Raw genomic sequence first — 22699 nt, 5'->3', positions numbered from 1 at the left:
TATGATTTCTTATGAGCACATGCAAATAAAAATGACTCTTTAATATGCAATCTTAATCCGGTTACTGCGTAGGCATGTTACCTAGAACTAGCTTCACACAGGTGTGAGGCATTTCTATGCCCAGGGGCACACTGTTGAAAACCATCTCTAGGAGTGTGAAACGCCACAAAAAGGAAGTTTTAAGACTAAAAAAGATAATCCTGGCCGGTGTGGCTCAGCGGTTAGAGCGTCAGCCTGCAGTCTGGAGAGACCCGGGTTCGGTTCCCGCTGGGGGCACCTACCTCGGTTGCAGTTTGTCCCCGGCCCTGGTTGGGTCGTGCGGGTGGCAACCACTCGATGTGTCCCTTTCACGTCGATGTTTCTCTCTCTCTCTTCCTCTCTCTCCTTCCCACTCTGTCTGAATAAAATATCAAAAAATGTCCTCGGGTGAGGATAAAAGAAAAAAAAGACTAAAAAGATAAACAGTCTTTCTGTAAAAGTCCCAACTCAATAAAATCCCCACACCTTTTAAGGCTTGAATCAATTCAAAACCCTTACAGGTTGTCAAGTACAGCGACAGAGCCTGGTGCACTCTTTGGGGACATCAAAAAGGAGGGGGAGGTTTCCCTCAAGAGTGGCCTCCCCCCACCTGAAAATAAGCCAAGGCCTGTGTGTGTGGATACATTACGAAATCAGATGCCACTTGAAACAAACCCTTCATCAAAACCAGTGCCCGTCATCATCGTCCCCCTGATTGTCTAGGTAGAGGACAGCGACTTTCTTTTCGTCCGAGATCACAGACCTCTGGTCCACCATCCTCTGCAGCTGCGCCGTCTTATCAAACTCAGCCTGCCCCTGGCCCCGAAAGCTCACACCGGCTGCCTGGTCATCCCTACGGTCAGCTTCTGCCTCTGGCCCTGCGGGGACGAGGACTGTGGCCTCTTGGGTCCAGCTGGGAGTCGCCGCTATGTGACTCGGGTCCATCTGAAAGGTAAACGGAGTTTCTTTGGGCCCCATGCGCGGTGCGCTGGTGTTCGGCCTGCCGACTCGCCTAGCTCAGGGGAGACCTGAACCAGCGAGGGCCAGTGTCTTGGGAATGGCCCAGGGAAGACGGCAGGTTCAGAGGTTGGGGGGTCTGCAAGGCCTAGCTGGATGTGCCTACAGGACCTGCTCATGCCCATCGTCACTTCTGCCCAGGATGGGTCGTATCCTGGGGAGATTCGGAAACAGCCCCTCGGGAGGCGCGCTTCTCAGTCATCAAGACTCTCCCGCCCACAGGGTAGCTGCCAGAGGCCTGGGTCCCGCTGCGGAGCCCTCTCCATGGGCACGGCGATCTGACTCCCTAAATTCCCTAGGTTGGGGAACCGTCTGCTGGGTGGTTTGAAGCCTCCGCGAGCGGACTGTGACTTGCCGGAGGGATGCGTTCCCTGACCCTGCAGAAGCTGCTTTGACACCCAACGCCACTGTGGCCGAAAGGGGGACTGTGGCTGGGACGTGCTCACTGAACCCTTCTCTAGGGCCTAACTGAAGGTACTTCACAGAAGCCTGGGTACCCACTGACCCCTCTGTTTGGAAATAGTCACCAGCCTCCCCTGCCCCAGAAACGGGGCCCTGAAAATGCCTCTCTCTCTGAGCATGAAACTGGCTGGAGCCAAATGCACTGCGGGCCCCCGATTCGTGGGGATCAGCGGAGAGCTCTGTGGGGCCAGGTTCCCCTGCCCCCCCTGCCTCCTGACAGGCCGGGACAGGCCCTCGAAGAGTTCCTCGCACCGGTGACTTTGATCGGGACCTAACGTGCAGAGCCTCGCAGACAGCGGCCCCCTCCGAGCGGGCTGCCTGGCTCAGGCCGCCCTCCCCACTTACCTCTCCGGCGGCGGGTCCTTCGGACGGGGCTCGCTCGGTCCTCCAAATTCCAGCGGGGCCTATTTCAACGCGTCTTACAGACTGGCTCACGTGTTCTAGCACCTGCGTCTGGGCAAAGCCCCTCGGGCTGGTGACCTCCACGGTGGCCGACACCGGGCCCTGAGACGTGGCCCTCTGGATGGTGCGAGAGGCCCAGGTGCTGTCATCTCCCTCCACGGAGGAGCTGTAGAGTTCCTGGGTGGCCCAGCGCTTGAAGCCAAAGCCGGTCCCCGGGGCTGCCCCTCCAGTGTCCCTGTCTGGGCTTCCAGGCCCTGGGCTGTGTCGCTTGGTCAAACTGTCCCGCACCACGGACTCCACAACCTTCTCTATTTCACCTGCTTCGTCTCTGCTCAGCTCCTCCAGGTCTAACTGGTCCGTGTCCACGGTCTGTGAGAGGTTGACTTCCGCCACCAGGGTCATGGACCCCCCGCCTGAGGTCTGGACTTTCTTCACATCGACGGAGAGGTGCCCCAGGCCGCCCTGGCCCTCCGTGGTGAGGGCGGACAGCTCCTCCTTCACCCTCGCCGGGAGGTTTTCCTCCAACTGGCTGATCACCTCCACCAGCTGGTGTCTGGGCTCCTTGAAGTCTCTGTTAATAGACGTGTGGAACTCGTGCGGTATTTTAATCTCCTTGTCAATGACGGTGGCTTCGGCGTGAAATTCGCCACTTGTCGTTTCTTCTATCCAGTGTGGAGAGCCCAGGCTCCCCTCCCCGGGTTCTAGAACGTCTGGTGGCTCCATGACCGTCTCTCCCGAGGACGTGTCCCTTGCTAATCTTCTCCGAGACGCCGGCACGATTTCATCTTGCCAGGAGTACCGGATGGTAGATTCCTCCTCGATGTGGATCTGCCCGTACACGGAGCCCTCCTCCTGGTCCTGCCCGGGGGCCTGCTCGTCAGGGGTCGACACGAAATAACTCTGCTCGCCCTCCCAGTCACCTGCCTCCATCACTTCTTCCACGTGAGCCACGTGCTCGAGGGGCAGCCTGGTCTTCTGATGCTGATTCACTGAGAAGCTGACCTCTGTTTCTCCAGAACCTTCCCCAACAGGCCCCCTGGAGCCTGGAGACATGTCGTCGGCCTCCTCCACCCGGAACGGGGTGGAGAACTCGTCTGCCTCCTCGCCCCCGACGTAGCTCACGGGCTCCTCCACCATCTCCACCTTAACCACCCTCGCCCTCCTGTCCCTCCCCTTCAGCCCCAGATTGATGATGTCTCCTATCATCTGCTCGGTGGACTGTCCCCTCCGCTCCACCTTACCCTGCGCATCCCTGCTCAGGAGGTAGTCCAGGCCCGTGCCGTCTGCCACGTCCACCTCCTCGGTCAGCTTCGACTCCAGCACGATCTCAGTCTTCGTTCTCTTGTCACCAGGCAGCTCCGTCCTGCCCACGTAAGTGACTTTTGTGTCCGGGAAGGAGTCGGCGGATGCTTCTGCCTCGGGAGACTGAGTGAACCGCTTCAGGACACTGGACACGATGCTTTCGGCTATGGTTTCGGTCACGGCGTCGTCTTGCAGCGTACCCGTGGTATCCCTGGTGTCCAACCGGAACTTCGTCTCTCTCGTGTCCACCCCTCTGCCTGGACCACCACCTGCATCCTTTTTCAGGGGAGTCGGGACACCTTTTGGGGTCCCCTCTGCTCTGCTGTCCCGGGATACTTCTAGACGGATGGGTATGTCTCTTTCGGCTATGGTTTTGGTCTTGGTGTCACCTTGCAGTGTACCCGTGATGTCTCTGGTGTCCAATCTGAACCTCATCTCTCTCATGTCCACCTCTCTACCTGGACCATCACCTGCATCCTTTTCCAGGGGAGTTGGGACACCTTTTGGGGTCCCCTCTGCTCTGCTGTCCCGAGATACTTCTAGACGGATGGGTATGTCTCTCTCTCTCACGCGTCTCTCCTTCGACGACTCCTTCCCCGCCGCCTTGTCCCTCTGCTCGCTCTCTCTCTGTCTCGCTTCTTTATCCAGCTTGGTCAGCTCTTCCCACCGCAAGTTCCTCTCCTCCGAAGCCCTCTCCTTGGAATCGAACATTTTCTCTTCGCGCCTTGTTTGGACGGTCTCTGCTCTGCTCCTCCCCTGCTCCCTCGTGGCTCGAGTTTCTGTCTTCTTCCCCAACACGACGGTCCTCTCATTTGACCAGGTGCTTTGGGGCGTCCCCACCGCGTCATTGTCCCCGCGTTCTCGGCGTGACTCCTGGGCAAGGGTGGCCTCTCTGGCGACACCAGCCTTTGGCCCTTCAGTGTTTGGTCTATTCAAGAATGTGTGCACCGGAACGTCAGCATTTCTCGAGAGGCCGTACATCGGGGAGAAAGTTCTGAGGTTGGCTTGGCTGTTGGCTGTTTTCTCCAGGAAGGACTCCTGCCTGGGGGTGATAAGGGGAGGGTACCCTGAGCCCAGGAAGTGTCTTCTGGGAGCGTTTCCAATGGCCGTCTGTGACACGGACTGTGCCCAACTCCGACGGGAGCTCCTTGGAGGCGCCTTGTGCCTCAGAAACAGATTTCTTTCATTTTCCCTCTGTAACGCCGCGTTGGTGTATTGATAGGAGATGTTTCTGAACTCTGTAGGAATTGAACAGTCCATTAAAACGAGAGTCATCGTCACCTTTTTTTTTTTTCATCTTAAAAGCATCCCCGCAGGTCAATCCCGTCCCGTCATAATAAATACCTACTGTCACCACCAGCCGGCCATCATAAATAAAATATTTGCGATCTCCAAATCATCATGTGACAAAGTACTGCCGATGCTTCCGCACAACACTCCAGCTGCCGGTGTTAAAATACGCACCGGTCTTCACAAATCTATCCGACGTGCGAGCATAAAGCATGACGCATGCGCCAGAGAGGTCGGGGTGCTAGTCTTCGCGACTGAAATGTCACCATATTGTGACAGTTTGGAATCGCTCATTTCTTTTTTTTTTTTTTTTTATCCTCACCCGAGGATATTTTTCCATTTTTTTGTACAGATAGAGTGGGAGGGAAAGAGAGGAAGGGAGAGAGAGAGACAGAAACATCGACATGAAAGGAACACATCGAGTGGCCGCCACCCGCACGACCAACCAGGGCCGGGGACAAACTGCAACCGAAGTACATGCCCTTAGCGGGAACCGAACCCGGGTCTCTCCGGACCACAGGCCGACGCTCTAACCGCTGAGCCAAACCGGCCAGGGCTGGAATCGCTCATTTCTACGCTGTCGAGCTCACGTGTACCCGGACGGCAGAGAAGAGCTTCAGCGTTACAAAGGACGTAATGACTGAACACTAAATGGAATTACCTCCACCAGTTAACATGCTCTTCTTCTCCATTGATTTCTGTGCTGGGCCAACAAGTACTGAAGAATTTAATTTGTTTTTGTTTTTTTCAAACATCTCGTTTGAAAAGGTGCCAGAACAGAAAGTGAACCAGTGATCAACATTACAATCGGTTTTAATGTCACGATCTGGGGTTGGGGGGCTGTCCACGGGGCTCCCTGCGCTGCTCTGGGCCGTCCGCAGACAGTGCTATTCCTGGGGTGTCCAAACTCCACCAGGCTCCCCGCTCTTAGGAACGGCAGCCGGTGGTTAGAATGTGGCCGGTGCACCATCCACCCTGAGAGTGCCCCCTTGTGCTACCTACCCTCCTCCTGCCCATCTGGGTAGAGCCTTCTCTCCCCCCTGGTCTCCATGGCAGCCAAGTCTGGGGACCTCTTTAGGACAGACCCAGCATACAGGAGAGAAACCAGGTGAGGGCATTTTCTACGAAGGTTCCTCTTTCAGGGTCAATATACGGATTCTAAATGGAGAAGTCCCAGAAGATGAAACCCAGGAAATTATACAGGAGCTGCCTGGTTTTTAATAAAGGTTCAACAGGAACGTTACGAGATCACAGGCTAACTTCAGGCCTCTCCCCTCGTGGGCACTATTACGAAGGAAACATAAGTGCAGCCGCAAGCATCGCTGAACCCACGCGCAGGAACGCATCCGGGTGCTTACTCAGCGAGCAGTCAATGGGCGCTACTGTCCAGGGCACAGGCTATTTGGAACTTCGAAGCCTACTAACAGGGCTCCCAAATGATCCTCTTTATTCTAATACTTACATCTTTTTGCCGTGATACATGACTGCTCAAATAAATTTAGTTTGCAAATACTGTCTCCAGAAGCTTGAAAAACAATGGGTGAATGAATCAAGTGAACAGGTCCCAGATGCCCCTCTTCCTGAGCTCTTCCAACAGGCTCCAAAATCATAGCTAGTAAATGACCACTGAGCCCCGGACCTAACCTGTTGACTCTCCAAGTCTGGGTCTAACCCTTGTTTTCCCCTCCCCTTTCTTTCTAAGATATGGGATGTATTTCCAGGCTTATGTATCCACAGGTTAAAACTAGGTGACCAAGTAAACCTTGAAATCTGCTGAATGAATAATTCTTATTCTATTTTTCTTATTTTTTTTTTTTAAATTTATTGATCCTAGAGAGAGAGGAAGGGAGAGAGAGATAGAAACATCGATGAGAGAGAACATTGACTGGCCGCCTCCTGCATGCCCCCCACTGGGGATTTGGCCCACAACCTGGGCATGTGGCCCTGACCGGGAATCGAACTGGCGACCTCTTGGTGCGTGGGTTGACCTCAACCACTGAGCCACAGCAGCCGGGCAATAATTCTTATTTTATAGATGTCATATGTGAACTGATGGCAGGCAAACTGATTAACGGCCACTACTGTGGACATCTTTGCTTTTTCCAAACTTATTCTCAAAACTAGAAGGCAAGCTTGCTGGACCTTGTCTAACAAACCCCTTCCAGGCATAGGTACTTAGAACCAAAATTATTGTTCTGAACCCAGTAACTTGTTAAATCTGTGAAGTCCCTAACAGGGACAGTGCTGTTTTGTTTTTGTTTTTTTTAAAAAAGGTGGGTCCTGGCCGGTATGGCTCAGTGGTTGGAGCATCGGCCCACACACTGAAGGGTCTGGGGTTTGATCTCGGTCAAGGGCACGTACCTGGGTTGCAGGTTCAATTCCCAGCCCTGGTCGGGGCACATGCGGGAAGCAACCAATTGATGTGTCTCTCACATCAATGTTTCTCTCTCCCTCCACCTCTACCTCCCTTCCACGCTCTCTAAAAATCAATGGAAAAACTATCCTTGAGTATTATTTAAAAAGTAAAAGCCCTGGCTGGTTTGGCTCAGCGGTTAGAGAGTCGGCCTGCGATCCAGAGAGACCCGGGTTCAGTTCCCGCTAAGGGCATGTATCTTGGTTGCAGTTTGTCCCCGGCCCTGGTTGGGTCTGCGGGAGGCAGCCGCTCGATGTGTCCCTTTCACGTCGATGTTTCTCTCTCTCTCTCTCTCTCTCTTCCTCTCTCTCCCTCCTGCTCTATTTGAATAAAAAAATGGAAAAATGTCCTCTGGTGAGGATAAAAAAAAAAAGTAAAATAAAGATGGAAAGTGTTATTTTTAAAAATATTCTCCTGCTAGGGGGACCAGATACAGGTATCCCCCATTTGCCATGACTGTGACGATGGCCATGCACACGGAGACCGAAACTGCACTGAGTAAGGTGTACGTCGAACACAAGCACTCCATCTGCCCTTGCTTAGCCAGAAAGCGCTTTAAGATTCTATCAGCTTATTTTTTTTTTTTTATCCTCACCCGAGGACATTTTTCCATTTTTTGTTCCGATAGAATGGGGAGGGAGGGAGAGGAAGAGAGAGAGAGAAACATGGACGTGAAAGGGACACATCGAGTGGCTGCCACCCGCACGACCAACCAGGGCCAGGGACAAACTGCAACCAAAGTACGTGCCCTTAGCAGGAACCGAACCCGGGTCTCTCTGGACCACAGGCCGACGCTCTAACCGCTGAGCCAAACTGGCCAGGGCTCTATTGGCTTCTTTAAAAAGCTATCCTACTGGTTTTTAGGGTCTTTCTAATGAACACTAACGTTCTTGCAGAAAGTACAGGCTTTGTTCTGCAGCTTTTGGCCTGAACCAAGACAGACCGTAGGGTACCCGGTGACACCTGCCACACTCATCAACCTGAGCCTACACCAACCTGGGAGGTGGAAACAGGGTAATTATCCTCCCGTCTCCGCCCCTGGTGGGGTAGAGTGCTGGCTGCCTGCAGCACACAGGTGTACCCCCCTCGACTTGCCCACACGTTCTCATTTACGTTATTCTTTCCACTATGGTCACTGAATAAACTCTGGCACTTACGAGAGGGGTGGACGAGGGTTATCTGAAAAATCACATCTCACCCCAGTTCTTCCAGAGAGGCGATGCTTTACCACGTGTCTGCGGAGTGAACCTGCCCGGATGGAATACATGGGAAGGGTCAATAACTCGCTTTTCGTGTATTTACCTTGTGGCAGGTTTTCAAGGCGCTCGGTCAAGATCAGTATCTCTGGGTTACTTTCTCCTTCCAATAAGGCTCTGTAGGAACGATAAGAGAAGAAACTCATTAGGAGATAAAGAGCAGGAAGGGCCTCTCGAAGCTGTGGAGTGAGTTCCAGGGCTCGTGTCTCAAGAGGCTGCACCCCGGGGGCGCGGCCCTGCGTGGTTGAGCCTCCATCCCCCCGAATGCACAAAATAAGGGTCTAGGGCTGTAGAACCTATTGGAGAGCCCTTCTACAAAGCCCTTCCAAACCCAGGGCCTGAAGGAAGAGACCGAGATGTGGGCCCAGGAGGGAAGGTCGGGGTCTGGATTCTCCGGGAAGCGAGGCGGGGACCACGCATGGCGTGTCACCCTGGGCTTGAGAACCCCCAAACAATGAAAACCCCCATTCCGGTCATTCCGGGGTCATGGATCAGGGAGTGGCCAGGAGCGGAGCAAGGACTGACACACGGTCAATAGGCAGCCACTACATTTGTGGTTTTCAAACTGGGTTCCCAGGGGTATAATGGAGATTAGAACAAGAGAGAGAGGAGAGATGGGAGTCAGGCAGGAGAACAGAGGACAAGAAAGTGCAGACCACTCTCCTCCTCCCAGCCCACCCCAGGGCCTTCCTGCCATCCAGAGAAGCATCTTCTTTGGTCCTTTAATAAAACAGGAAAAGCACTTGACGGGTGGTTCCTTTGGCCACACTTAGCTCGGAGGGACTAAACCTGTAGCATCTTCATTGAGCTGTGATTCCGTCTACAACTCAGAGCCCTGAGGACGCAGTGACCGCATCGGTTTGGGGCCGGGGGACCAGCGCGCCGGGCGGGTCAGCACCGGGAGGTCCCCCTGCTCGTGGAAACCCTGGGATGCTGGCTGCTGCACACACAACAGTTGTCGGGTTGCTAGAGCAACGTGTGAAGTCACTAACTTCACTTCCAAGAAGTACACTGTACATGGCAAAGGGCAACCGTGCTGCCGTTACCACGGAGAGCTGGGCACGGAAACAGAGGAGGGCGCCAGAGCCGGGCAGGGGCTCTGCGCGTCAGGCAAACTGGCACAAGATCCATGCCCACTGATCCAAAGGCGGTGACTCCCACGGATGCGGGAACCCTGTGCCTGGAGGGAAGACAGCAAAGGAGAACGCTTTCTGATGACAACAGCAAAGAAAATGGCGAGACGGGTTCCACTCAGGTGCGTGTGGATGGGTTTGCCAGGGGTGCAGTGACGGATGGGCACACGTGTGCAGATACCAGGCGATGAGCGGCCGTGCCCAGGGCCCCAGCCGTTCCACTCGGGGTGAAAGCCAGGAAACAGGACACCAGCCCTCTCTAATCCCACACCCTCATGACCATGCATTTCAGGTTCCAGGACCACAAATAGCATCCATCGCCGAGAAAATTCTGAGGTCTGCATATAATAAAGGAGCATTCGGGGTAACAGTGAGACTGTGGGTGGGCGCCCGAGGATGCCAGCCACAGAAGAGGGGGCACCTATAGGGAAGGGGCCAGGGTGGGGCTCTAGTGCAGACCTGGTCTCACCTGCTCAGCAGGAAGCCTCAGGTACCGGGGGGCTGGTGGCTGGAGCTGCCCACGTGGGGACAGAGAGTGTTGGGGAGCACAGGTCAGCAGACAGATCAGTGACAGGGGTGTGGAGAGATGTTCAAGATAAAGAAGATCTCCTGAGGGAGAAATAGCTTCCCTCACCCCTCAAAGGGGAAGAATTTTGTTTCAGGGAAAATCCAAACCATCACCAAACTTCTACTGCTCTGGCCCTGAGAAGGGGGCTGTTGTACACGGGAGGGAACACATGCCCTGTGGGCGTGTGCTCGGGTGCAGGTCACAGGCACAGCACAAGCACCCGGTGCCCGGGCCTGTACGAGGCCTGGCTCAGACTGAGCACCAAACACTCTGGAACCCTGCTGTCTGTTACCCACAAAGCCCTCCCACCGGTGGGGCCGGTGCTGCATCCTGGCTCTGCAGCTGAAGAGACCAGGGCACAGGGACAGGGTCGCGGCCAACGGCACAGGGCGCCTGGGTGCTCACCCCCTCCCTTGCGAGGCCAGAGACGGCGGTATTTCCTACCAGTGTCAGAAAGAACAAATCCTGCAGACGGCCCCTCCGGACCACGTGAACAAAGGCATATACGCATCTTTTGGTGATTTTAATCAAAAGCCCCTCCAGGGTTGTCCTGCTGGGGAAGGGCTCAGTCACACAGCTGCGTCCCTCTCTCGATGGCTGGTGCAGGTATGTGTCACTGTCTGCACCTGAGCACCCCCCCGGGGCCTCTCTGGGCACCGGCAGGCACTGGCCACTGATCTCATGCCTTGATTAACACACACCTTCACGACACACACCGAACCCTACCCTCCACCATCGAAGCTCACAAGAGGCGCATACAAACCCACGATGACAGACCAGAAGGGCACGATTTCCCCAAGCCCCCAAGGGACCATTTTTAAGGCAGAGACTCGTACAGCTTTAAGACGTGGGCAGAGTGTCCTCCGGTTATTTTGAGGCTAGAAAGCGGCCTCCAGGCCCTGGCGACCGAGATGCCAACCCCCTGACTCACCGGCTATTAATGAACATTTCATGCAGCCCTGCAGGTCGGCAGCCTCCCGAGCAGGAAAATGATCGAACACGAGTGGGAAAACCGAGTCTCCGGCCTCGTTAAGGAGCCGGGACAGACCCACCGAGCGGCAGTGAGCTACACTGTGGCCGCTGGCCAGGCTCCAGGCCCTAACAGACCAGCCGTCGTCCTGACCTCGGGCAGCGGGCTCTCAGTGGGGACGGGTCATCCTGATGGCATTTCAGGGCATGTCCGCTGTAACCCTGCACGGTGGGCACACTGCCGCCCCCCTAGATGTCCCCAAGAGACAAGGACAAGATTGAGGGGGGGGAGGAAGTCAGAGGATGTTTCCCAAAGTGATGCCATTGCGGGGGCGGGCGCCGCCGCTGTGGTCCTGGGGTCCACGTTCACATGGTACCTTCCTGTCTAACTAAGGGCAGATGGGAGCCAAGGGAGGGAAAAAAGAGGGAGCTGGATGCAGGGGCCTCAGACCTGCCTCCCTGGCCTCCAAGTTCCAGACAGCGTAGGGGCACTGCCTATGAGCCCAGATCTGGGGCTGGGCACGGGAGGGGGAAGGGAGGAGAGAGGGGCAGAATTCCATCCACAGGAGGGGTGTCACCATCCCCATCAGAATGAGCCTGTCCCCAAGCAGAGGTGTCCTGTGAAAGCCAAGCGTGAGGGCTGAGAGCCATGCCCTTCGGGTCACTCCCTCTGCGCGGAGTGTAAAGTCACACATAAAGCCCGCCTGTCAGTTCCAGAGACCACAACAGTCAAACGCTGGACAGACAGACCAAGATCCCTAATAAAACACGGAATCCCAGGGCGTGGCTAATGGAAACCACTGGAATCGGGTGGCCCAGGTTTAAATGCTGGGCCTGCCACTACCGAGTCCTGCGACCTTGGGCAAAGCTGCTCAAGGCCTCCATGACTCGGTTTCCCCATTTCTGAAACGGGGGCAGGCACCGGTTTGGTAATGAGGTAGTTGGAAACTTCTTACAACAATGGCTGTCACTGAGTAAGTGCTTGATACGCGTCAGCTATCTATTATCATCAACATCTCTTCCACCGAGCTCAGAAAACAGCTGATTTTTAGTTCACTAAAGTCCTTCTGGAAGAGCAGCGATTCTGGTGAACTGAAGTTCGGTTCATCTACACCGCAATGGGGGAAAGGCAAGCAAACACACGTATACGCTGATCCCCCTAACCATCCATCCTTCAAACGACATTTTTTTTTTACCCTCACCCGAGGACATTTTTTGCTCAGATAGAGTGGGAGGGAGAAAGAGGAAGAGAGAGAGAGAGAAAAAAACATCGATGTGAAAGGGACACATCGAGTGGCTGTCACCTGCACGACCAACCAGGGACAACCAAACCGCACCCGAGGTCTCTCTAGACTGCAGGCCGATGCTCTAACCGCTGAGCAAAACCGACCAGGGCCAAACGACATTTTCATTTCAAATATTTCACCTAATAACCAAGAAAGACTCAGTACCACCACACTTCTGTAAGTTCTCAGAAAAATAAAATTCAATTAAAAAAACAACAACATGTATTTTTCCCAAGACCTTGAGAACTTCCAAAGGAACGGTTTCCTTTGGACACACGACAAGGCACAGGTGATCTAAGGAATACAGCAACCAGAGACACCATTGAAATGGTGAGATTTCCAATGTGAGGAGAGATCTGTGCTGCCTCATTAGAAGTTTACACCTAGAGACAAGATTTTCCTTGGTTAAAACACACTATTGCCCCGGCCGGTGTGGCTCAGTTGGTTGAGCGTTGTTCCAGGCACCAAAGGTCACAGGTTTGATTCCTGGTCAGGGCACATGCCGGGGCGTGGGCTTGATCCCCAGTATCGGGCGTGCAGGATGTTTCTCTCTCTTCCTTCCTTTCTAAAATCAATAAAAACATATTTTTAAAACACACAGGAGGAGACAGGAAGTCCTTGTGCCTCCCCCTCCCAGACAGACGAAGAACATGTTCTATACTGTTTCCAGATTCACCTTCTTTTTTTTAAACCCTCACCTGAGGACACTTTTGCATTCATCCTCAGATAGAGCAGGAGGGAGAGATGGAGGAAGGGAGAGAGAGAAACATCGACGTGAGAGAGACACATTGAGTGGCTGCCACCCACGCAACCCAAACCGAAACCGTGGACAAACTGCAACCGAGGTACGTGCCCTTAGTGGGAACCAAACCCGGATCTCTCTGGACCACGGACCGATGCTCTAACCGCTGAGCCAAACTGACCAGGGCCAGCCTCACCTTTTAAAAAAAAATCCTCACCAGAGGATATTTTTCCATTTATTTTCAGATAAAGTGGAATGAGTGAGGGAGAGGGAGAGAGAAACATCAATGTGACAGAGACACATCGACTGGTTGTCCCCCACACGACCCTGACCAGGACTGGGGACAAACCACAACCAAGGTACATGCCCTTGGTCGGAATCAAACCCAAGACTCTTTGGTCCGCAGGCTGATGCTCCAACTGCTGAGCCAAACCGGCCAGGGCCAGCCTCACCTTTTAAAAGGACTTTTGCCTTGGGGACCCCAGACAGTACATCTTTACGTTTCCTTTTCCCCTCTGGCCAGGCAAGAGTCCCTTCGAAATGTTTCCTTCGAAGGGCCTCTGGCCCTGCCTTCCACTTTGTTCGGGTGAAACCGAGAACAACTGTTCTACCCCTCACCCCCAAAACATTAAAAACAAAGCCTCTTTTTAATGTCGATGAAGATTCCATCATCTGTGGCCCGGGTCAGAGTCCAGGGTTGGCCTCTTCTTACTCAGTTCTGTGGTTTCTGGACTCAGATGATTCCTGGGTAGTTTTGCTTGTTTTTGTTTCCATTTTAAAGCTCTTTTTTCCCCGTTGTATTTCCTAACTGCTCATTCCGTGCCGACTGGGTTTCTGTTCGCTTTTGGGGGGAGAGAGGGGGGCTATTTTCTTTTGCTTTTTTTTTCCAACTGTAACTGAAAATGTTTTAATTTTTTAAATACAAAGTATAGAAATTGAGTATAATGTCGTTTGTGCTCTTATATATCTTTTTTTAAATTTTAATTTATTTTTGTTACAGATGTTTTTCTTTTTTCCCCCCCGAAACCCTCCTCCCTATCCCGTCCTCCCAAGCATTGTTGTCTAGGAGCTATTTATTTTCTTTCTTTCTTTTTTTTTTCTTCATCCTCATCCAAGGACATTTTTCCATTTTTGTTCAGATAGAGCGGGAGGGAGAGAGAGGAACAGAGAGAGAAACGTCGATGTGAAAGGGACACATCGAGTGGCTGCCTCCCACACAACCCCAACCAGGGCCGGGGACGAACCGCAACCGAGGGACATGCCCTTGACCAGAATCGAACCCGCAACTCATTGGTCCGCGGGCCGACGCTCTAACCGCTGAGCCACACCGGCCAGGGCTAGGGGCTATTTATTTTCGAACTGTGCTGCTACAAATTCTCAAGCTTTGGGGCCAGATCTTTGATCAGCAGTGGGAGGGGTTTGGGGACACTGCACACTCTGGATTAGTTCCACCATCTTCAGATTATCAGCTAACTGGGACTAAGCAGCTACTTCACAGAGAACTTTCGGGACGGGTTGGTCTAGTCAGCAAGGGCATGTAATGGGCACACACTTTGAAACATTCCTACCGGAAACCTCCCGCACCCCTCATTGCTCCTACCAACCAGGCTCGCCTGGCTACCGATGTCAGGTCCTCATCACCTGAATCTCCAACAACAGCAAGGACCTCCTGACGCCCCTGCACCTGCCCACAGACACGTACCCCTCATTGTCCTTCCCAGCCAGGTGAGGCACCAGGGCCTTCCTGGGCCACCAACTGGCCACCTAGGGTTGCTGAAATCCTCACGTCTTAGACTCCAAGGTTTGCTATTTTTTTTTTCTTAAAGTATTATTCTAGTACATATTTACTTATGAACTATAGTCTATAACGATGACTTATAAATGGCATTATTTTATCTTACTTGAATGTTTCTTCTTCACTGTGAAGGTTACCAGGAAGGGCTAGATATCAGGGTTCAGAAGTGTTCAGGACACTCGAGGGCCGGCCTTGGCATAGCTGACAAATTCCAGCTTTAAAGGGGCCACAGCCCTTACACATGACCTGTCAACTGAGCAGTGCCGGGGGAGTGGCCACCGCAGAGGAACCTGGGACAGAGGGAAGCGATGCCAGCTCAGCCGCCGCCCCCCTCCGCCTCTCTGGACAGGGCTGGTGAGGAGTTGCACTGCACGGGCCCCTGGACTGTGTCCCCAGGGGGCTGACTGTCCCTGCCGCCCTCAGTAAGGCAAGGTGTGCGAGGAAAGTCAACTTCCTCAGAGACGGGGGTCAAGGTGTGCAAAGACCCAGTGAAGCACAGGAGGGCACTAACACAACCACGAACACGCATGCCCGGCATCGGAATTTGGGGCATCGGCGCAGAACACTGGGAGTCACACAAGAGATGAGAGGACACACCCATCAGTGGTAAAAACACCAGGGTGCAGGCTCACAAGAGGAAACGGGCTGTATTCAACCGCCTGTTCAGCTTCTGGAGCCTGAGCCCTGGGGGACAGGAGGTCACAGCCGTTCTTAACACTGAGGCTGTGTCTGCAGCGGGCAGGGCCGGGCGTGTACGGTTCCGGGCCGGGCTCTTTCTTTGCTCCGTGCAAAACTGGACTTCAGAAAGACGTACAATGCAATCAATCACTCGTTTCCCGGAACGTACTGATGCCTCCTACATTCGTAGGAGGTGGCCAACTCCATCCCAAATTGGGTTAGGGAAAAACACAGAGGGAGTACACGCTGTCCCTGCTGACAGTCAGACTAGTGATGGGGCCCACGGGCAAAGCTACGCTGGTAGGGATGTGGTCACCTACCAAAAAGGTAAGGCCCTGGCCTCTCAGGCAAGATGCCCACCTGTGCCCTCTGACTTTTCACGACAGAGAACTAGGGACCAGGACACAGTGAGGAAGGAAAGGGCTGAAAATCCCAGAGACAGAGCACAAAATCGGAGTTTCCTTAGTCCAACCCAGAAGACGGTCACAGAGAAAAACCGGGAGGATCCCACTGCCCCTGTAGGGAGGAGACTTGCCTGGCATCGGGCGTTACCTAACACAGGCACAGATGCGGGTATTGTGGGCTGAGCCAGCATCTGCCCTCGCACGGTGCCAGGGTTGGGGGACCTCCCACTTCAGTCTAAATCTGGATGACTCATGGGAGGCTGACCCCTTCCAAGCTCTACAGTGCTTTGTCCCCTAGCCAGGGTTGGGCACATGCCCTGGTACAGTCTGAAAGCTGGGCCCTGGGGTTCTGTCGGGATGGCTGGGAATCAAGCCCTCCTCCACTGCCAGGGCAGAAGCCTGGAGCTGCTAGGAGCCCATCCTCACCGATAGGTGGCCACCTCCATGCTGAGGCTGGTCTTCACCTGCACCAGCTCCTGGTAGTCCCGCAGCCGGTCGGCCATGGCCAAGGTGAGGGCCGCCTTCTCCTCCTCCAGGCAGGCAATCACACCCTAGAAAGAACAGAGGGTTTTAGGTCCCAGGACGGCAGCTTTGCTGGGTCGAACTGAAGGCACCAACAGTTCAGGACACACAGAAAATGATGAAAAACCTCCAGGTGGGTTAAAGATGCAGGCATGGCAAGGGCGACTTGAAATGCCCATTTGTTCCACGTTGAAGTTTTGTTTTTTTTATTGCCTATGGAAGATTTTAACAGGATGCTGTTTATACTCTCTAATAATAATGAATGCTTAAGAGCTTATTGAAGTATCTCCAGTCTGTTGAGGAAAGTCAATGCGATAAACTGGTCAACTAAGGAGCTACTGAAAGTAAGTTGAGACCGAAAAGTGGGGGTTTTACTTGAAACAGAAGTCAATCCAATTTGAAAGATGATTTCCCCCAGACTCATGATTTCCTCGATCATAAGCAGGTAAGCTGATACAGGGGTATTTGTTTCACATAGGAAAGCTACTGTAAAAACATCTGGGGGGGAAAACTACACCAATGAGACAGGAATATGTTCTGGGGAGAAATGTCAAAATTCAGACTGGGAAATAAATCTCTTTTCACTGTACTTGTAGGACATTATTGATAGGCACTTGTTCACGTGAATGACCCTTACGGCCCTTACGCTGGTTAATGACCTCTGCCCATCTCTCTTCCTGGCTGGGAGACAGGGCCTGGGCACCCTCACCTCTAGAGAAATGCCCCCCACAAGCCAGTCACGCAGCACACAGCTGATGAATATACTCAGTTACAAGGTTAGAGTATAGACTACAGATACATTACTCCCTTCTACTATAGGAGATTCAATGTACATATTAAAACCCGAGACTGTGTAATTTATTCTTTTCAAAGAAGATCAAGTATTGTTAAGTTGCTTAGAAAAATTTATCAGGGGCATTCAACTCTCCAACCACCAACCTCCAAAACAGGTCAAGGTCTCCTAGGTGTACCAAAGGGGTATGCACAGAGAGTCTCTCCTCCTGGAGGCTACAGGATAGTTCTGCACTCCCCAAAATGCAAAGAAGAAAATCAAACCGTGTCAGAGTTAAAGCTAATATTGTTCCAGCCACATTGCCACGTGAGTCACCCCTTCCTAAACTCTCAAAAGGAAATGAGTTGACTTTCAGAAGCAGGAACATAAGACTTCCTGGCTTCCAATATTCTCCATCCTGCTGATGGAACAAGACTTCAGACTTGGGCTGTACTTTGCCAAACAATTACAGCCCAGGGGCCAGGCCAGAGGCACGGGAGCCTGAGACACAGCGTGTTAATTCTACCCCAGGCAGGGGCAGCTTCGCCTAAAGTGATAGACGCTGGACAGAGAGTCACGTGATTTCATTGAAATTTGAGGGACTTTTGGGCAGCATCACAAGTGATGATGAAACGTAGGTCCACACCAGGGTACACACACTGTTGCTAGTGTCCAAAGAATTCTGTCTCTTAACCAAACCTGAGCGGCTCCTTGCTGAGCAAGTCACGTAGACATAATAGGAAGAGCTTCCAAATGTCACGGTCACATCACTGGACTCATCAGTGTTAGAGCTCAAGGGGATTTAAACTGTGATCGCCTCAAGTCTGAATGTGCTAACCTCATTTAGACACAGAAGCCAAATGTATTAATAATAATAAGCACTGATCGGATGCTAAGTAAGTATTTATAGCTTTAGCCCAGACCCCATTCGGAACTCTAGACTCCTAATTTTATCTTACAATATCAGGGGGGTGTCTCCGAGGCTTCTCAAACCGAATGCTGCTCTCTTCGGGCCCAGAGCACTCCCTTCGTCCATTCAGACCGCTGTCATGGAGTTAACTTTGATTCTTCCTTCTCTCTCCCTCCACATCCAATCCATCCACTACTGGCTTCAAGTTCAGAGTAGATCCCTGTCTCGGCCCCGTCCCTCTGCCTCTGCCTCTGGCCTGCGCCTCCATCACCTCCTTCCCTGATCACTGCTATCATCTCTTAGAGAGTCACCCAGCCTTTTTTTTTTTTACAGGTCTCCACTGTGCAATGCTGTAACACACCATCTGCATACCATATCCAAAGTCAAGTCTCTTTCCACCACCATTCCCCCCGCTTTGTCCTCTTCTACCTCTCCTGCCCCCCCCCCCAATTTATCTTTGATGGAACAGACAGAAGGAAATGTGGCCCAGTGGTTAGCTGCTCAGGCATTGGTGCCTGAATGAAACCTGGGCTTAGCTATTTACTAACTAGAGACTTCTCAGTTGTATCTATAAATGGAGCCACTACTTGTACCCACCTCATAAGATAGGTGTGAGGACTGAGCATGAACACATGTGAAGGTCTTAACTCCTTGCTCTTTAGGGGGAAGAAACAGATCCCGAGAGACGTATCACTGCACAGGAAGTTGAGGGCGGGACCCTAATTCGGGGTCAGGCACTTCCTTGGGTGGGTCTTGGGGTCCCTGAGGCAAAGAAACGCTTGACAGTGATTCTAACTGCACTTCCCAAGGCCCCCCTTGGAGGGGTTCTTTTAATAGTTTCCTAGCTGGGGTTGCATTTAAGATTTAATTAGGGTGCAAAGGGTTCTTTCTACTGCTAAAACAGAATACTGAAACCAGAGCTTTGAGGTCCACAATGAGCCAAGTGAGCTATGACTGCAAATGAATGGTGGGATACAGCCCACACAACACCCCTCAAAGATGCATTTTCCAAGCCCACTGGCACCTCAGAATCACGTTATCACAAATCTTTAACTCGAAGCCACAAACTGTTCCCTTAGAATACTTCCGAATTTATGGGGATGTTATTTTAAGCTGTCTTTCTGAGAACTACTGATAGAATGATTTGGGAATATTTCCAATTCTGGCCTAGACTGGGCAGGACCAGGGCCAGCCGGAGGACTGGACTGGCTGTCCAGACAATAAATCAGACACAGGTGGTGTCAGAGGTCTGAGCTTTGCTTCTCTGAAATAGAAACTGTTTATATTACCCTGCACTTGTAATAACATCCTGCCACAGGGACCTGCGTCTCCACCGTTTTCACACTACCCAGAGATCTGACTCCGGCTAATACTGCGAAAAAACAGCTCAGATTAACCTCTTTTCTGTACGAAAGTTGCTGCCCCTCCCAGAACACACAAGGGAGGGGCGCAGGGAGCCGCAGTCCGCTGCCTCCAGCTGGAAAATCATTCCGGCAACAACAACAAAACGTTTTGGGAAACAAATTATGTTTTCCCCAGGGGAGCCACAAAGCCAAGGGGCTGCCATTCTAAGTGGTTCCCAGTAAGGTCTTGACCTTGCCTACAAAACTCCCAACACAGGGACCTATCCGGGAAGGAAGGAGCTGTCACTTCTGGGAATCAGAAGGGCTTCTTGGTTGACTTTTATGTGCGCGGGGGTCTAAGCAGCTCAGGAAATTGAAAGAGAACCTAGTGCTGACAGGGCCATTTGTCAGGATGTGCCCAGTCATGTCAAGGTCTAAAAAGCTGACAGCTGGGCGGAGTGGCTCAGTTGGTTGAAGGACCTGTGGTGCACTGACCTGGGTGTGGATTTGATTTCCAGTCGGGAGCCTATGGAAGGCAACGGATCGATGTTTCTCTCTCTCTCCAAGCATGTCCTCAGGTGAGGATTGAAACAATAAATAAATAAAAATATAGAAATTGACAACCTAACAAAATGACAGGGACAGAGCAATCCTCCAGGACCTGGCTGGCACTTGGCACTCGCCCACTGAGTCGATGGATCAACAGACCTAGCCAGTGCTGGAGAGATGTTGGGACCCAGGCGGTTCGGACACCCTCGGGGCCGACCCCACCCATCGGCGACGCCTGGTGATGGCGCTTCGGGTCGAAAGGCCCGTGCTCCCCCGCCCCCCTGCTGGGCGTTCCTGGCCGGGGTAGGGATCATCCCCGCGAACGGACCTGCCGCTCCTGAGCCTGCAGCTCGTAGGCCTCGCGCATCCGCAGCAGCTCGTCCTCCAACAGCGCGCGCAGCTGCTCCAGCTCGAGCGCCCGGCGCTGCAGCGCCTCCACCTCCTGCGCGTACAGCCGGCTCTCCTCCTCCGCCTGGCGCCGGCTCTCCTGGCCGCGCCTCAGTGCCGCCTCCAGCTCGCGCACCTCGTCCTCGTACAGCTGGACGGTCTCCCGCCACGACTCGGCCACCAGCAGCGTGTAGCTGTCGTGCACCTCCTGCAGGCGCGGCGGGGGCGCAGCGAGGCGGGTGGCGCGGGCGCTGTATCGCACGGTCCGGCCGGCGGAGAGCGCGCGCAGCTCCCGCACCTCGCGCTCGTGGGCCGCGTCCAGGCCGCGGCGCTCGGCCTGCAGCCGGCACAGCAGCGCCTCGAGGGCGGCGCGCGCGCTCAGCGCCTCCTGCAGCTCCCGCCGCTGCGCGTCCAGCTCGGCGTCCAGGCGGCGGCGGGCGGCGCGCGCCTCCTCGGCCAGCAGCCGCACCTCCCGCAGCTCGCGCCGCAGCGCATCGCACTCGCCCTCGGCCAGCGCCGTGGCCCAGCTCAGCTCGTCGAGCTGCTGCCGCAGGCCGCGCGCCTCCTCCGCCCAGCGGGCCTGGCCCTCGGCCTCCAGGCCCCCCTGCCCGCGCCGGCCGCGCAGCTCCTCCTCCAGCAGCAGGTTTTCGCGCTCCAGTTCCCGCACCCGGCACACGTAGTCGTAGAGCCGGGCGTTGAGCTCCCGCAGCTCGGCCTTCTCGGGGCCCGTGGTTAGCCGCCAGGACAGCATCATGCTGGGTGTGCGGGCGCTTCCGGCCGGCCTGTCCCCTCCTGTCCCGGTCTTGTCCCCTCCGCCGCTCCGGCCCCGCCGCCGCCGCCGCCGCCCGGGAGGCCCGCAGACTGCGGCGGGAGCTGACCAGCAGCGGCACTTAGCGGACCCGGCGCCCGGGAGGGGGAGCTGGTCAAAGCCTCCAGCCAATCAGAGCGCGGCCCGGCGCTGCGTGCGTGGCCCGAAAGCGCCACCTGCCGGAGTGACCGCGGCGCCGCGCCCGGCCGCCCGAGTCCCAGCCGCCTGCCGTCGGGTAGCAGGGGCGGTGGCTCCCTGTGGCTGCCCAGCGGCGCGGACCTGCGGCACCGGCACCGGAGCGTCCTGGCCTTCGTGGACGGAAATAGAAGCCTCCGGGCGGCGAGATGCAGTGTTTGTCGTGAACCCGGTCATCGGAGGCCCTGGATATTGGAGGATTTTCGATCTTTAAAAATTACATATACGCGTATAACATACATATAGAACCTATGTATACACACATATGTGCATTAAATATTCTGTTTTAACTTAAAACCGAAAGACATCCCCGTTTGCCAAATGTTTCGATGCACAAGCAAGATTTTTGACCAGGGTTGCTGGAATTCCACGTTCTCTTCTTACACAAACTACCCGCAAGGGACAGAGTCTGCGCTTTCCAACATCGTTTCTTGCCTTTGGAGCGAGAACGTGTGAGGTGCTCGGAATGCAGAGTTTTCCTCGACTCCTAACATCTCCCCCAACTTTTCCAGTTGTCACCCTGACGCCTGAAGTGACAGTTGCCTTTTTGCCAACCATGTGCTCCAATTAAGTTGCCATAGAAACTACAGCTCTTTTGCACACGTGTGTTTCATTCCTTTTCATAACAGTTAGTGAAGTTACAAATGACATAACCAGCACAAGTGACATTAAGGGGCACGGGTTTGGGGAGCCCCTGGATTAGTGGGGACAGCCAGGTGTGGGGCTGGGGCCTGGGGAGTCATCCACTGGCTGCAGTGTTCCTGGGGGCAGGGATACCACTCAGTATATTTTGCACATGGCAGGAAAAGATTCTTGCTCAGCAACGTGTTTCAGGGACAGTCCCTCGAGACAGCTTCCGGTGCCCTCCTTGAGTCTCCAACCTCAAATGAAGTGGAGCGGGATTTTGTTTTACTTGAGACCTCGTATCACAGACCCTATTCTGTGGATGGTAGAGATGAATATCTTTCCAATCAGAAGTTCTCCCTCTTTCTGCCAAGGCTAAGGAGAAGGTGGGGGCACAGTCAGTGCCAGATTGAAAAGTCCGAACATATGGAAAGTCCGGGCTCAAGTCCTGGTTTGAGTATTGATCAGGGGTGTGATCTTGGCCAATTCCTCTGCTTCCTTGCTGTCACTAAGGGACTGGGACTACGCTGTCTCCAAGGTTCTAGTGATCTCACCTACTGCCATTCACTCCCTCGTTGTGCCCAAAAGCGTAGGCATGGCATCTCGAGTTTGGTTACAGAAGGCCCTGTGCCTTCCTTCTTTGTTACTCTTCTTTGTCTCTGCATCACTCTCTCTGGGGGAGGTCAGATGCCATGTCGTGAGAGGCTGTGCAGAGAGGTCTAGGCAGGAAGGAAATGAAGCCTGAGACCCAAAGCCCTCCAGCAACCAAGGGCTGCCAAGGACCATGTCAGTGAGCCGGGAAGTGGATTCCCCAGCCCCAGTCGGTCCTTGGAATGACCACCGCCCAGCCCACA

The 22699-nt window shown here is 53.9% G+C and overlaps 1 protein-coding gene across 1 annotated transcript; it reads right to left on the bottom strand.

Annotated features, from left to right (window-relative positions):
* Positions 1-409: 409 nt before the first annotated feature.
* On the bottom strand, positions 410-20997 carry SYNM (synemin). The gene is made up of 5 exons (XM_036278117.1): positions 20160-20997; positions 16162-16286; positions 8207-8277; positions 1843-4439; positions 410-963 (listed from the first exon to the last, which is right to left on the bottom strand). The coding sequence occupies exons 1-5, from the start codon at positions 20970-20972 to the stop codon at positions 700-702; spliced, it is 3870 nt and encodes a 1289-aa protein (XP_036134010.1). The 5' UTR covers positions 20973-20997; the 3' UTR covers positions 410-699.
* Between the last annotated feature and the right edge of the window lie 1702 nt (positions 20998-22699).

The sequence above is a fragment of the Molossus molossus genome, unplaced genomic scaffold, assembly GCF_014108415.1.
Source record: "Molossus molossus isolate mMolMol1 unplaced genomic scaffold, mMolMol1.p scaffold_m16_p_24, whole genome shotgun sequence".
Classification (NCBI taxonomy): domain Eukaryota; kingdom Metazoa; phylum Chordata; class Mammalia; order Chiroptera; family Molossidae; genus Molossus; species Molossus molossus.
Note: the sequence above shows the minus strand (reverse complement) of the source record. Positions and strands in the feature narration are given on the sequence as shown.